This window comes from Salvelinus fontinalis, chromosome 2, assembly GCF_029448725.1.
Source record: "Salvelinus fontinalis isolate EN_2023a chromosome 2, ASM2944872v1, whole genome shotgun sequence".
Classification (NCBI taxonomy): Eukaryota; Metazoa; Chordata; class Actinopteri; order Salmoniformes; family Salmonidae; genus Salvelinus; species Salvelinus fontinalis.
This window is the reverse complement of record NC_074666.1, coordinates 54,779,436-54,796,650: the sequence shown is the minus strand read 5'-3', so window position 1 is coordinate 54,796,650 and position 17,215 is coordinate 54,779,436. Positions and strand designations below refer to the sequence as shown.

The window sequence follows — 17,215 nt, the reverse complement described above, 5'->3', positions numbered from 1 at the left end:
TTGATCACCTACCAACCAGTAAGAATTTCAGCTCTCACAGACCTGTTACTTTTTCTTTAAGAAGCCCTTCTGTTCTCCACTCATTACCTGTATTAACTGCACCTGTTTGAACTCGTTACTTGTATAAAAGACACCTGTCCACACACTCAATCAAACAGTGTTTGTCAAACTCCAACCTCTCCACAATGGCCAAGACCAGAGAGCTGTGTAAGAACATTAGGGATAAAATTGTAGACCTGCACACGGCTGGGATGGGCTACAGGACAATAGGCAAGCAGCTTGGTGAGAAGGCAACAACTGTTGGTGCAATTATTAGAAAATGCAAGAAGTTCAAGATGACAGTCAATCACCCTCGGTCTGGGGCTCCATGCAAGATCTCACCTCGTGGGGCATCAATGATCATGAGGAAGGTGAGGGATCAGCCCAGAACTACACGGCAGGACCTGGTCAATGACCTGAAGAGAGCTGGGACCACAGTCTCAAAGAAAACCATTAGTAAAACACTACGCCGTCATGGATTAAAATCCTGCAGCGCACGCAAGGTCTCCTGCTCAAGCCAGCACATGTCCAGGCCCGTCTGAAGTTTGCCAATGACCATCTGGATGATCCAGAGGAGGAATGGGAGAAGATCATGTGGTCTGATGAAACAAAAATAGAGCGTTTTGGTCTAAACTCCACTCGCCGTGTTTGGAGGAGTACAACCCCAAGAGCACCATCCCAACCGTGAAGCATGGAGGTGGAAACATCGTTCTTTGGGGATGCTTTTCTGCAAAGGGGACAGGACGACTGCACCATATTGAGGGGAGGATGGATGGGGCCATGTATCGCGAGATCTTGGCCAACAACCTCCTTCCCTCAGTAAGAGCATTGGAGATGGGTCGTGGCTGGGTCTTCCAGCATGACAACGACCTGAAACACACAGCCAGGGCAACTAAGGAGTGGCTCTGTAAGAAGCATTTCAAGGTCCTGGAGTGGCCTAGCCAGTCTCCAGACCTGAACCCAATAGAAAATCTTTGGAGGGAGCTGAAAGTCCGTATTGCCCAGCGACATCCCCGAAACCTGAAGGATCTGGAGAAGGTCTTTATCGGAGGAGTGGGCCAAAATCCCTGCTGCAGTGTGTGCAAACCTGGTCAAGAACTACAGGAAACGTACGATCTCGGTAATTGCAAACAAAGGTTTCTGTACCAAATATTAAGTTCTGCTTTTCTGATGTATGAAATACTTATGTCATGCAATAAAATGCAAATTAATTACTTAAAAATCATACAATGTGATTTTCTGGATTTTTGTTTTAGATTCCGTCTCTCACAGTTGAAGTGTACCTATGATAAAAATTACAGACCTCTACATGCTTTGTAAGTAGGAAAACCTGCAAAATCAGCAGTGTATAAAAATACTTGTTCTCCCCACTGTACATAAAGTGTTGCCCAAACATATCACACCCCAACAACCCCACTTAGATGGACTGGTCAGAATGTACATTCAGCACAAACACATTAAGCAACAGGCACATTTCTCATGCGTTTACACAGCAGCCGTGCATGGTGTCAGTTCAATGTTCTTATCGCTTTCTTATGGAAAATTTGTTCACACCGTTTAAATTTAAGAGGGGATTTTGCACAAGGCTACTGAGGCATTTGACGTTCCATTCTCAGGGGTTTGGGGGAGGGGGTGGGGTATTTAACACTGTAAATATTCAACCATGATTCACTAATATTGTCACTTGTTGTTCTTTATAGGACTTCTCCCAGGAATCCATTCAGCTTTTCTTCCTTGGACTAACAGGATGCTCAAGGCATGAATCAATTGCTATTACATTGCCAAATGGCTCTGGAGAGACACACTATGTCTACATTTCCTCTGCTATTTGGGTAGTTTAGACAGAATTGTGGGAACCTGTGGAAGATATTGAGTTTGCTACTTACTGACCCAGGCTAATACATGGAGCTGCTAGGAAGTCATTATAGAGTAGAAGTCCATTATGGTATCCTGTCCATGAAAGTGAAATGGCCAATGTCTGGGTTTGGAATAAAGTGAGAGCATGATACAATGTGGAATTATTTTCAATTGCCTTCAGTATATTTATTGAACGTCTCTCACGAGCTAGAAGTCATGTCTACCTGGGGATTGAGCTGTTTTGTTAACGCTACAAAAGGGAACATTGACTTGAGCCTCCAAATGCAGAGCTGCAAAGACAAAGTAAAACTGAAAACAAATCGGCTTCCAACTACAACTGTACACACATCATTTATGCAAATCAGTAGCTTTTTTGCTTTGATTTACTAAGCTTTTCTAAATATTGCTTTTTCATTGGCATTATATTGAGAACAAAGGATGGCTGGATGGAACATGTGAAAAAGCTGAATAACACTATATAACCCTGAGGCTCCAAAACCCATGCATTTCAAGAACGTTGCGAAAATCGCTGCTTTTGCAGATGCCACAACTGGTTTTGTATGTGATGCCTTGGTAAGTAGAAATTGGCTACCAAGACTTCAGAGAACACACTACAATGCTCTGAAGAATTTATTCGCCCAGAATGCAAAGCTTTATCAAGTTCCCCTCTGCTCGGACTGTGTATAACAATAAAGAAAGGTCTCGCTCGCTTACCCCTTCTCTCCTCAGCCATGTGCAGATGGCATACATATGCTTCCCTACCCTCCTAGACAATAACCAGGAGACACATATTCAGCAGGCACTAACACAGGACTGTAGCCTACTCCTGGTTCCATTCAGACATTGTGCTCTAAAACATGCCAATCATTCAGAATCTTGACTGTCAGTTTAGTTTTTAGGATCCTTACACAATACCAAGCATGCTACAGTTACTGTACGTGTGGCTTTTTAAGAATGGAGTGACAGAAGCACAGTGTGCCTGAGGAAAGTACTTCCTAAATATTTGTCCTGGTCATCTTAGTGGATAGTAAAGGTTGTAGTATGTTGAGAATGGTTGGCAGTGACAGCCATTCAACAGTGTTGAGGGAAGGATTGCTTCTTCTGCGGCTGACAATAGAATGATCAAAACCGATCATCTGATTGCTGCACAAGAATGACTGCTTTCTTCCGTTCTGCTGAAAAATAGATAATGTTGCATCCTTATTTGGGAGATGGTGCTGACAGTCCCACGGTCTCCGGGCCCATCCCTTTGAGACACAAGCGACACACAAAGCACATTCCACTGCAATGAAGAATTGTTATGTTCAACACAACAGTTGAGAGGGACATGAAAAGACGTTTCACAGTCGCTCACCGGCTATTCGCTTTTGAAATCAGTTAATTATCTGCAGATCTTGGGGGATCAACATCTCACAAAAATAGCAGATTCCTGTTCATATGCTGCCAGAAAACAAAGACTTGTTTTAATTGTGTTTTGGCGAGGTTGTGGTGTGATGTGGAGTGTTACAGGGAGAGCTCCTCTTCACAAGATAAACATATTTAAAGCTCACCTACCATCCCACACACCTGAGAACTCTTGTCTTTTATCAATCATATTCTCTTTACACACTGAAATGTAATGTTGAGTTTTTGTGATCGACTTGGGTTGAGATCAATACCATTTACTTTAACTGTATGGTAGGTTCTGTCACGCCCTGACCTTAGATCCTTTTTATGTCTCTATTTTGGTTTGGTCAGGGCGTGAGTTGGGGTGGGCATTCTATGTTTTGTGTTTCTATGATTTTCTATTTCTATGTTTTGGCCGGGTATGGTTCTCAATCAGGGACAGCTGTCTATCGTTGTCTCTGATTGGGAACCATCTTAGGTAGCCTTTTTCCCACCTGTCTTTGTGGGAAGTTGACTTTGTTTAGGGCACGTAGCCGTTGAGCTTCACGATTTGGTTTTGTAGTGTTAATTGTTTTTGTTCGGCGTCTTGTTTAATAAAGGAACATGTACCCTACCATGCTGCACCATGGTCCTCATCTTTCAACAGCCGTGACAGGTACCTGTATTTTGCCGCGGTTTGGTTTTTGTCAGAGCAGATGGTCGGGGGACCGGAAAATAATCTATTTGGAACACAGTGTTCCCCCATTCCCTCATACGCCAAACTACTGCAATCCAATTTAAAAAACCCTCCTCCAACATTCAACACCAACACACTTCACTGAATACTAAACCCACTCAATAGTCTGTCACACCCTGATCTGTTACACCTGTCTTTGTGCTTGCCTCCACCCCCTCCAGGTGTCACCCATCTGCCCCATTGTTTTCCTGTTACCACACTCCAAGTGCCCTCGCTTCATCCCTGTAAACTGTCTCGTCATTGTTGGTAATCAAGCCCACTACTGCTGTGTTGTCTGCAAACTTGATGATTGAGTTGGAGGCGTGCGTGGCCACGCAGTCATGGGTGAACAGGGATTACAGGAGGGGGCTGAGCACTCACCCTTGTTGGGCCCCAGTTTTGAGGGTCAGCGAAGTGGAGATGTTGTTTCCTGTCTTCACCACCTGGGGCGGCCCGTCAGAAAGTCCAGGACCCAATTGCGCAGGGCAGGGTTAAGACCCAGGGCCTCCAGCTTAATGATGAGCTTGGAGGGTACTTTGGTGTTGAATGCCGAGCTGTAGTCAATGAACAGCATTCTTACATAGGTATTCTTCTTGTCCAGATGGGATAGGGCAGTGTGCAGTGTGATGGCGATTGCATCGTCTGTTGGGGCGGTATGCAAACTGAAGTGGGTCTAGGGTGGCAGGTAAGGTCATTGACTGGTCTTTCCAAGCACTCCATGATGACAGAAATGAGTGCTATGGGGCGGTAGTGATTTCGTTCAGTTATCTTTGCCTTCTTGGGTACAGGAACAATGGTGGCCATCTTGGAGCATGTGGGGACAGCAGACTGGGATAGGGAGCAATTGATTATGTCTGTAAACACACCAGCCAGCTGGTCTGCGCATGCTCTGAGGATGCGGCTAGGGATGCCTTCTGGGCCAGCATAATTGCGAAGGTTAACACGTTTAAATGTCTTACTCACGTCGGCCACGGAGAAGGGGGGGGGGGGGGGCACAGGCCTTGTTAGCGGGCAGCAACGGTGGCACTGTATTATCCTCAAAGTGGGCAAAGAAGGTGTTTAGTTTGTTTGGAAGCGAGATGTGGCTGGGTTTTTTTGTAGTCTGTGATTTCCTGTAGACCCTGCCACATACGTTGTCAGGTCTTACCAGCGTGCTTTCCAATCTTCCTGTTTCTCAAGTTCTGTTTCCTAGTTTTTCCCGATTCTGACCATTCTGCCTGCCCTGACCCCGAGCCTGCCTGCCGTCCTGTACCTGCCTGACTCTGATTTGATCACAAACCTCTGCCTGTCCTCGACCTGTCCTTTGCCTGCCCTGTGTTAATAATAAATTATCTGAGAACTGTACTATAGGGGCGGCAGGTAGCCTAGTGGTTAGAGCGTTGGGCCAGTAACCGAAAGGTTGCTAGATCGAGCTGACAAGGTAAACATCTGTCATTGTGCCCCTGAACAAAGCAGTTAACCCACTGTTCCTAGGCCGTCATTGAAAATAAGAATTTGTTCTTAACTGACTTGCTTAGTTAAACAAACACACAAACTATCTGCATCCCATTTCTGTATCTGGATCATGTTGTGAAAAGTCTTAAATTGAGTTACTCTCACTCTGAATATTTGATAAAAATCTCCTCACAACTCAAGAAGAAATCCAACCAACAGGTCATTGTACAGAATGCATTTTTTTATTCGATGTAATTGTACATTTCCAAAATTCCTTTTCTTGTATCCAAAGACGTTTATTCATAAAATCATACACTTGTGGAGAAATATCAGCAAACACAATCCACGCTTTTGTGCTTATCTTTTTTGCAAATCTTTTTGGGGTAATTATTTCAGTTTTGACATTTTCACAATAACAGATTAAATTATCTGCAATAATTCATATAGTAACATGCACACGTTCTGGACCTTTTTTAATCAAAACAACAATCTTTGTTTATACAGTTGAAGTCAGAAGTTTACATACACCTTAGCCAAATACATTTAAACTCAGTTTTCACAATTCCTGATATTTAATCCTAATAGAAAAAATCCCTGTTTTAGGTCAGTTAGGATCACCACTTTATTTTATGAATGTGAAATGTCAGAAAGTAGCAGAGAATGATTTATTTCAGCTTTTATTTCTTTAATCGCATTCCCAGTGGATCAGAAGTTAAAATACACTCTATTAGTATTTGGTAGCATTGCCTTTAAATTGTTTAATTTGGGTCAAACGTTTTGGGTAGGCTTCCACAATAAGTTGCTTGATTTTTGGCCACTTCCTCCTGACAGAGCTTGTGTAACTGAGTCAGGGTTGGAGGCCTCCTTGCTCGCATACGCTTTTTTAGTTCCAGCCCACACATTTTCTATAGGATTGAGGTCAGGGCTTTGTGATGGCCACTCCAATACCTTGACTTTGTTGTCCTTAAGCCATTTTGCCACAACTGTGGAAGTATGCTTGGGATCATTGTCCATTTGGAAGACTCATTTGCAACCAAGCTTTAACTTCCTGTCTGATGTTTTGAGATGTTGCTTCAATATATCCACACAATTTTCTTGCCTCATGATGCCATTTATTTTGTGAAGTGCACCAGTCCCTCCTGCAGCAAAGCACCCCCATAACATGATGCTGCCAGCCCCATGCTTCACTGTTGGGATGGTGTTCTTCGGCTTGCAAGCATCCCCCTTTTTCCTCCAATCATAACGATGGTCATTATGGACAAGCAGTTCTCTTTTTGTTTCATCAGACATTTCTCCAAAAAGTACGATCTTTGTCCCCATGTGCAGTTGCAAAGCATAGACTTTTATTACGGTTTTGGAGAAGTGGCTTCCTTGCTGAGCGGCCATTCAGGTTATGTCGATACAGGACTTGTTTTACTGTGGATATAGATACTTTTGTACCTGTTTCCTCCAGCATCTTCACAAGGTCCTTTGCTGTTGTCCTGGGATTGATTTGCACTTTTCGCACCATAGTACGTTCATCTCTAGGAGACAGTATGTGTCTCCTTCCTGAGCGGTATGACGGCTGCGTGGTCCCGTGGTGTTCATACTTGCGTACTATTGTTTGTACAGATGAATGTGGTGCCTTCAGGCGTTTCATCCCAAGGATGTGGAGGTTTACAATTGTTTTTTTGAGGTCTTGGCTGATTTATTTTCATTTTCCAATGATGTCAAGCAAAGAGGCACTGAATTTGAAGGTAGGCCTTGAAATACACCCACAGGTACACCTCCAAATGACTCAAATGATGTCAATTAGCCTATCAGAAGCTTCTAAAGCCATGACTAATTTTCTGGAATTTTCCAAGCTGTTTAAAAGCACAGTCAACTTAGTGTAAGTAAACTTCTGACCCACTGGAATTGTGATACAGTGAATTATAAGTGAATTAATCTGTCTGTTAACAATTGTTGGAAAAATGACTTGTGTCATGCACAAAGTAGATGTCCAAACCAACTTGCCAAAACTATAGTTTGTTAACAAGAAATTTGTGGAGTGGTTGAAAAATGAGTTTTAATGACTCCAACCTAAATGTATGTAAACTTCAGACTTCAACTGTATGTACTGGTGTATCATGGCTGCTCCCTTCTATTGTGGTTTTCTTCATGGATCACACATTCAAAAGGGCTTGTAATAAGAAAAAAATTACAGGACTTGCATTCACTTACAAGCGCTCTGTAACTGGGTATAACTATCTAGCAAACAAAGGAGTCAGACAGAATGCTCTAACTGAAATAGTAAATCACACACTTTAATCTCCTCTTTCTCGGAATACATATTATTTTTTATGTAAAACAGATCCATACTCATTTGCATTCATATCAACATTGATTCATCAGACTGTAGCATAGAAGTTATACAGTTGTCAAGTTCTGAATATAATTTAGATTTTTTGGGGAGGGGGGGGACTGACAAGGGTCTGTATCTGATCATTAATGAATTATTCAACTATATTCAAATAAAATGATCTTTGATGTATGATCTATGATTTATCTATGTGGCTATATAGTGTCTGTGCGTTTAGTGAATATGTACAGCTTTATCTTTTACAAATATTTTCTTGTTATGTACAATATAATTCACCCAACATTGTGCAAAAAAGCTCCAATCTACATTTGAAGGCCACCGTGTGTCTTTTATTCTACTATGCTCTTTTTCAGAACTTGTAAACTAGAGTATTTACTAAGACTGACTTTTTTTGTACTGGGTGTTAGTAAGGTGATAGGAAACAATATGAGATCAACTCAAAGGATAATGGTGTTAAAAAAAAAAATTTGAACAAAAACTGCACTCAGATCCACACTATCAGTTCAGTGACTCCAGTTGTAACCAATATGTACAGTATTCAGTATTATGAACACACAATGGAAATTATCCCATATTTACACATCTGAAAAATGGGCAGTATTTGCTATTGCATCTCCATCGTACAACCATCTTTGTTCAGTGTTTAACATGCTGAGTAATCCTCTTTATGGGCTCAGCTGTTGTAGATGTAATACAAAACCACCCTGCAGGCTTTCCTTGAACAGGGCTACTGATGTGAGCCAATCGTGTGTGTTCATGTTTCATACATGCTGGCTTTGTTCACTGCTTTACTGTGAGGTTTTTTTGTTCACTGCATCATCGGTTATATTTAGCTATGCACAGGCCAATTTGAGACACCTCCCACTATGATTCTATAGGTATAATGAAAATAACAACATTAACATCAGTCTACTGTACTGCTTAGACTATCAATCAGTTCTCACAGGGATGAGAATGTATTTACACCTTGTTGATGGATGTCATTATTTACATATGCAATATGCAGGTTGACGTTTATTGTCATGAATCTTGCCCTGTAGGCAGAACTGAACGATTTCCGCAAGAAGGGCCTGCTGCAAAGTCAAAATTGGCTATATCATAAAAATTCATGAAAACAAACATGAGCTTTTTGGTCTTAATTTAAGGTTAGGATTAGGCAGTACAGTTAGTAGTGTGGTTTAATTTAGGGTTATGGTTAGGTTTAAAATCAGATTTCATGACTTTGTGGCTGTGTCAGCTAGTGACCACTCTGCAGAGCTGCCTCCAGGGCAAGATTATTGACAATAAATGCACACCTGCATAAAATATAATACATTTTTGGGTTACTTAGAATTTAATATCTTTGTGTGATAAGTTATATGTAGCTATCCTTTTATACAGATGTAATTGACAAGATAAAATACTTTGGAATGAAAAATAAATATTATGAAATACAGTATGTAGGTAAAAAAAAATCCTATATGAATGACTGAATAAATAAATGGGGGCAACCATTTTGTGAGTGTTTTAACTGCCAAGCCTCTGTTTGTATATCGCACTAAACAGTACCACTGAATAACTGAATAGTAGTCCAAATGCATGGCTTGTACATGGGCATTATTTAAGAAAACAATAATCTCTTGTATAGGAAATCAACAACTATATTTTAGATTTGTGCTGAGTTTGTCATTATAATTTATCGATCCCTACATAGTGATTCTGTAACATACATACAATGGGCAGTGCAGGGACAACTAAAACGATCTTAATAAATAGTCGTATACATGGGTATTATTTTCTTTACAATGGTGCTTTGAAAATGTGATTGTATCCAAGACCTATGTCATTGAATGTTCTATGAGCAGATGTATTGAAAATTTTTCAGGATATCCAAAACATCCTAATATTTATATATTTCTTAATTCCATTCTTTTACTTTTAGATTTGTGTGTACTGTTGGGAATTGTGAGAACCTACTGCACTTTTGGAGCTAGGAAAACAAGCATTTCGCTACACCCACAATAACATCTGCTAAATATGTCTATGTGACCAATAACATTTGATTTGATAGATCCAATTCCTTTCACATCATAGTGCTTTATACAAACAGACAAAGTCAAGTATAAAGTGTGGACATTATAACTAGTGGACATTAATGTATGCTCAACTGTTGACATGCTGTTTAAATATCTATATTTTATTCAGGTTTAAGAAACAAGAGCGGAGCTTTGACCTTTGAAGCCAGGGCTAGAGTGGAAGAATATCTAATAGAGTTGTCATTCACTAAGGGTGCTGAAGTGAGTGTACCACTTCTGATATACAGCAAGTGCTCATTAGCTCAACATCATCTTGTATAGCTTGCTGATGCACATCATGGGCCAATTGCAACCATCAAAAACTGCCAGATTATCGCCAGCTGATCTCTCGTTAAAACATCAATATGTGCTAAAATCACCCGCACAGCTGATCTCAATTGCAACCAACATTGGCCAGCGATTTACCGCTCCCTAGCGTTGATTTTTTAAATGTTGTATCTTGATTGCAGCCAAAATGTTCGCCTTTGGTTGGTATTATCATCGGAAAAATGTAGTTTTATTTTATGAGCAGACTAAGGCCGATGTATCTATTTGACAGTCATTTCATACAACTGAAATAAAGTATTTCCTTGTTAACCACCTTTTTTCCAAAATATATATCAGACAAAAAATTGAAAATTATACCTGCTTGCTCTAATTGTGTAACTATAGTACATCATCTATTTTCCTTTCTTTTTCGGCATGTTCTCTGTGAAGTAGGCAACGGGAGTTTTGTAACTTTTTTCACCTTGGCCTAGTGCTAACGTGCGTAACTGACTGACATCTGGAATCAATCTATTTTTTTTATTTTCCTAGCTATAGTTATTGGATTTTTCCTGACTCTTATCATCGGATGGGCCCTAGCCATCAATCAGTAAGTCTCTGCTCTTTTGATCTGCGGTTTTAGTTGCGTTGTGTTAGTTGCGTTTTAACTGGTCTCCGGTAGTTGAGCTCTAGCTTACTGACCATACCTGTGCTGGTTAGGTAGGCTGGCTAGGCTAATAGCTAACGTTATTAGCTGGCTGGATATCTTGCTAGCTAAGATAACTGCATATACCTAACATTCTTTGATATGGTTAGATGGCATGATGTATTTCCAAAACTTTGGTTTACTTTAATGAAGCTGTAAGCTGGGTGTTGATAGCAACTGACTGACTCATTCAGTGCTAACGTAATTTGCAAAGTGTGTTAGTTATGTAACAGGAGGACTTGGACTCACTGTCATCCTGTGTCATCAGTCATAATCTTAAATGTAACATTCCCAAAATAATTACATTATTCTGGAAATTATTAGTGCATGTCTGTGCTTACTGCTTTGTTACATAATGAACTTGACAACAACACTCCCCCGCCCCCCATGTACTTTGATCCTCACCAAGGCATGTAAGGATACAGAAAACAAACAATATTTAGATGTGGTATTCAGTGAAACCAAGAGCAGCGTGTATTCATCAATAACCTACAAGTCTCATCAATATCTGCAGGGATGTCACCAACCATGTCTATTTGTCTTGTCCATGTACCCCAGCACCTAATCATCAATATCTATTGACCACAATGGAAACAAATACGATAGAAAACATCAATCTGTCATGGAATGTTGAGCAATGCTATCCTGTCTGTTCTCCTGTGCACTCATGTCACACATTCATTGTTGAAATAAGCCCCTGATCTATCTATGTGTGTGTGTTTGTATGTGTGTGTGTGAACACCGGCTGTAACTGTAGTTAACCCTTTGGGAAAAGCACTTGCACAGGACTACGTTCCTCTTTTGTCATTGGTGTTTCTTTGTGTTTGACTTCAATCTCATTAAAACAAACCCATCCTTCATCACCCCTTAAGGAACACCTTCATCTGTATCCCTTCCCATTTCCATCTGAAAGCTGTTTTGATATACAGTATCTTTCGGTGTTTTTCAAATTCCCCAACTGAAAAAAAAGCCCATACTTCCTCTGGAGTTGCCTGCGTTCCTGAAAGTGTTGAAATCAAAGAAGCTATTCATCCCGTCCGCTCTGGCAGCAGGTATTTTTAGAAAGTGCATTATCGGGACAGCATGAATCATTTATCATTCTGATACACAGGTATCTTCGATTTCTGTGCCATCTGCATGCAAAAATCAGCAGTGTGTGTAGAACAATCTCTCAAACAGCAATTGTGCTCTTTAGTGCTTTCAAAAGATTGTGGATAAAACTGTGCAGTCAGATACACCCTTTGAGCGTACAGGAAGCAGTTGGTGAAGAAAGAGATGTCTTTTGTCCATTGCCATTATTCCATTGAGAACAGTCATCCAGAACCTAAAGCATAAGACATACAGTAGACACTGAGGCAGTGGCGATGAGCATCAATACATACATACATACATACATACATACATACATACATACGCACATACAGTTGCGGCCAAATATATTGGCACCCGTGGACCTTTCTTAAATAATTCTAAAATAAGTTGTTGGATTTTCAACACCACAGAACCAATTTTATTTTTGTAAACTTAAGTTTACAATTTTAAATGAGAAAATATAGACAAATGGCATGGACAAAATGATTGGCATCCTGGAGCTAGTACTTGGTTGCAAAGCCTTTGATCAAGAAAGCTGTAGACAAACACTTTTTGTAGCCGTCATTGAGCTTGCTGCAACTCTCTCCTGGCAATTTTGCCCACTTTTCAGAAGCAAACTGCTGTAGATCTTACATTTTTGAGGGGTGGCCTCCACCAATTGCTGTTTTCATATCTCACCATAGGTTTTCAATGTGACTTAGATTTGGACTCTTCGCTGGCTACTCCAGAACAGTCCAGCATCTCTTCTTGAACCATTCCTGGGTGATTTTTGATGTGTGTTTGGGGTCGTTGTCCTGCTGGAAGATCCACAACCTTCAATGGGGACCCAGTTTGGACTCCAAATCACCTGATCATCTGAAGATTTATTGATGCCTTGCGCATAACAAGGACTCCAGTATTAGAGGCAGCAAAGGAACCCCACAGCATTATCAAACTTCCCCCATATTTGATTGTAGGGGAGGGTCTTTCATTGAATTCTTAATTTTGTCATCAGTAAATACAGTGCTCATCTGTTTTGCTAAAGAGCTCACATTTTGTTTCATTGGTCCACAGAACATTTCCCCCAGGATTTAGGCTTGTTTAGGTAGTTATTTTTAAAAGTTCAACAGGCTTTTTTTGTGTCTCCTTCAGCAGTGGGGTCTTCCTACGTTTACCAATGACTAAATGAAGCATATAAGGAAAATAACACCCACCTTACAATCAAACATGGGGCAGGTTCGATAATGCTGCGGGTTACTTTGCTGCCTCTGGGGACCGTGAATGTGTGCAAGACATTATGAAATCAGCAGATTATCAAGGTGTTTTGGAGCACAACGTTCAACCCAGTGTCAAAAAACGTTGCAAGTAGAAAGTCGCAGCAAGCCCATTTATGGCTACAAGAAGCATTTGTTGGCAGCTATCTTGGCCAAAGAGTGTGCAACGAAGTAGTAGCTCAAGGGTGCCAATAAATGTACATTTAAATTGTAAGTTAAGTAACTTAAGTTCTGCAATGTTGAAAACCCAATAACAAGGTGTGGAGAAACCAAACGTTTATTTGAGAAGAAATAGGGAATTAAGTAAATCAAGTAAATTGCAAGGGTGCCAATACGTACATACAGTTAGCTAAACAGTCATGGTTTTATGCTTGTGTTTTTTTGCTGTCTCTGTGATGCCTAAGTGTTTTAACTGGATCCCTCTCAGACACGGTACTTCCTCAGTAGATCTGCCTGCCACATGTACTTCCTCTCCGGGAAGCGCTCGGGGATCTTGATCTTGCGGAAGTCCTGGATGCACTTCTCCAGCTCCTCCTCAATGGTCATCTTCTCCTTGGCCGGCCTCTTCTTGCAGGTGCTGGTATCTCGGGAGCTGGCAGTGAGTGTTCGGAGGAGATCACTCTTCCTGCGCTGCTCCGACTGCTGCAGCATCTGCACCGGGCCCTTCTTCTGCGGCCGGTCCAGGGTCTGGACATGGACGTGGGACTGCTGGCTGACCGGCCCACAGATAACGGTGCCGTGGGGTGAGCTGGCCTCTGACTGGCTCTCGGAGCTTGAGGTGGAGAGCTCGTTGAAGGAGGTGCCGCTCTCGCCCTCTCCCTTGTGGGTCTTGCAGCAGCAGTCGCAGGGCGGGGAAGACCACCGAGAGGTGCCACCTGGAACACAGAGGGAATAGACGGTCAGATGGGGTCTAACAACACAATAACACGGTCAGTTTGGCAATGATAATATGAATTATTCTTTTAAAAACTAAATGGAGTCACCTAAAAGATGGCGTTTCTCCATGTTTAAACAAACACACACCACAAAACAAGTAAAGTACTCTCTGACACAATAGAGTGAAGTTGCAGTACAATAGATGAATTGGATGGTCTATGAACTGTGTTGCTTGAATCCTCTGGTGTGTTTGAACCAGGCAGCGCATTCACCAGCCCCAGACTGGACAGTGCTTTGTAAACTTCCTTTGACATTTGGCTATTGTTAACATGCAACTTTGTGTGTGCTTAAACTGTAAAATGTTTCTTTCTCTCAAGGAAAATTATGTTACGTAACAAATTGCTATGCATAGGCTGGTTGCAGTAGAACAGCATTTTCAGCTGTAGCGTTTAGGGCCAAGGACAAGAATGCATTGAGAAATCACATCTCATAGAGCTGTAAACCTAGGCTTATTTATTTTTCATGGTTACTTGTTAAATAATTTAATAAAGAGGGATCTATTGCCTATGAATTTATTTCACATTTAGCAAGAAGGCATTGCCTCTTGAAACACGTTTGCTTTGCACACATTTTCTTTTCATGAAGTTCAATGCTACAGTTTCTTTTTATGTAAAGCACAACATTTTACATCAATAAATAGCATGTACTTACAAATATCCAATTTAGATAGTTTGTTTGAATCTATAACTCTACAGTGGGCTAAATGGATTTACTTATTAGCATTGCAAAAATCTATTTATCCTCCCTATGATGTCCCTCTGATGTCGTTTTCCAACACTCAGTGTCATCTATCAGTGTCGTCTATGCTGCACACAGTGCGGCACACAGTCAAGTACTACCGCTGTGAAATCAGCCTGCCATCAAAGATTGTGACATAAATGGAGCATGGAGCCACTCCACCAGCTACCCAGGCAATCTATGGCTGCCTCCCAATTGTGCACTCTAAAGGGAATACGGTGTCATTTGGGACGCCGCCTCTAATTACCACTACCATCCCAATACAACTTTCCCTACTCAGTCAAGGACTGTGAATACTGGGCCGACAACTGACATGGGGGACGGGGTCCATCTTTTGTGTTTATGTACCAGGGAAGGAAACATAATTCATTTGTGTCACTCAGCATGAAAAGGGATCTTTGATTGATGAGCTGGTGCCTCAATACATAATTGGTTCTGAAAATTGGGCCCTGACTCTACAGAACGGCTAAATCTGTCACTAGGCACTTTTTTGGGGTCCAAATAAAATTAACAGGATACTCCAAAGCAGTGCTGATGGTGCGTATTAGACTTGGTTGTGGGGACAGTAGTTCGGATCTGTACTGCTATTATTTCCCTCCTATCTGTCAGGTAAATACCCTGATGTTGACAGATACCTTCTACACCTTATATTTAAGACACATCGCATGGTTCTACACACTCCACATTCACATCTGTAATTATCACATGTATGTCTACGATGAGTGTTTACAATGGGAATGAGTGACGACCTGAGAAATATTACCGTCTTTTGTGTGATAACGATCTATACTTCATCTACACTTAAAAGGTAAAGACAGAATTGTAACATTCCCAGATGTTTCCGCTCGTTACACCATTCACTTCCAGTCCCAGAAGTTTAGTAGAAAGCATATTAGTGACTGGGACTCTGACTGCTCTATTCAATTCAGAAACCACTGGAACTGATCCTTTAATTATTTGTTATAGCTTCCCCTGAGGCCTGCAATAGGATGTAGTGTGGAGTTATTATTATATCTGACAACACAACCTGCAATCCATTATCCACAGCTAATTGTGGGGGAAATCATTTGAACTTGACATCCATTTCTGTACATAGCATATTTTCCCACTCTCCCTGTTAATCTGTCACTGTTTAATATCTCTACAGTCAACAGGGGTGTCCTCGACACACTGATGTACTGTATAAACTTACCAACTTTAGTAGGCAACACGTGATACTGTGCTGTAGTCAGATCCACAGTGGACACATCACTCATGAACCGGGATTTCAATCTGCACAAATACATAGCAGGAAAGGACCTATAGATTGGCTGTGCCTAGCCTATACTGTAAAACCTGGGGGTGGGAGAAAGGCTTGTGGGCCAGAGTCTCTCTCTGTGTCAATACCCCCCCCCCCCCCCCCCCCCCCTCCATAATTCTATGTTCAGACCCATGCTGGGTTCAGGGCTGTGGGACTGTGGGGATGGAGGCTGTGGTAGGAGCTGGTTTATGTGATCTCCTATGTTGTCACTGGCACTTGCTCTGAGGCTGTGTTTGTCCTTCCCCAGTCCACACGTTCCCTTCCTCTCCTCCCCGCTAGACTCCCTAAGCCCGGAGCCATTCATCTCAGAGGGGACCTCCACAGCCGCAGTTATCAGAACCCACAAAATGAGCTGCCTCCCCTCTTCAGACAGCCACCCTCCTCTTCCCCCACCGTCACACAGCTCTCCTCCTTGCTTGGCACTAAGCGTCTCGATCAATCCAATCCACCACCACCTCGCCTACCCGTGCTGCTCTGCACGCCACACATCTGTCTCCTCTCTGTCTCCCCATCCACCCATCCATCTTCAGGCCGCTTTCCAACCGTATCAACACATCAGCGATTCGGTGGAGGTGTGTGAACGATTGCCCCCTGATTGATTTCTGTCATAAAGCTCTGTGACGTGTAGAGGGTATTCAGGGAAGCAAATAACCACTCTTTTTGTCATTTGTTAAGGTTTGGCACATCAAAGCAACTGACATGCATATTGTTAATAGGCTATGACAATGAATTTAATGCTGGAAACAGTGGGTGAGTCTGGATTTGCCAAGTACAGGCTGTACAAGCTACTAAGCCTCAAGGTGTGTACTTTAATCATTGAGAACAATGGGTATATATTGTAGAACACAAGACAAATACCTTTAAACGTTTCAACAGTACCAGTACGCAATACTCATCTGCAATTTGAGAGAGATGTTAGAATGAAAATTTCTGCTGACAAATTAATATTCAAATTGTATATTTTCAAGAAAATATTGGGGGTGTGAGGGACAATTGCATAATTGGCATAACTGAAATGGAGGATGAGGCATCCTATATTATATTCCTTTCTGTCTGCAACCTAATAAAAATAAATAAAAAAAGTATTAATCACATGCTTC

The 17,215-nt window shown here is 41.6% G+C and overlaps 1 protein-coding gene across 1 annotated transcript in view; it reads right to left on the bottom strand.

The window, feature by feature from the left end:
* Positions 1-5,651: 5,651 nt before the first annotated feature.
* LOC129821287 (BTB/POZ domain-containing protein KCTD16-like) overlaps positions 5,652-17,215 on the bottom strand; it is an 87,544-nt gene continuing 75,980 nt past the window's right edge. Inside the window, exon 2 of the mRNA XM_055878786.1 lies at positions 5,652-14,016. Within this exon, the coding sequence (XP_055734761.1) occupies positions 13,565-14,016 (452 nt within the window). The 3' untranslated portion in view covers positions 5,652-13,564. The remainder of the gene's footprint in view (positions 14,017-17,215) is intronic.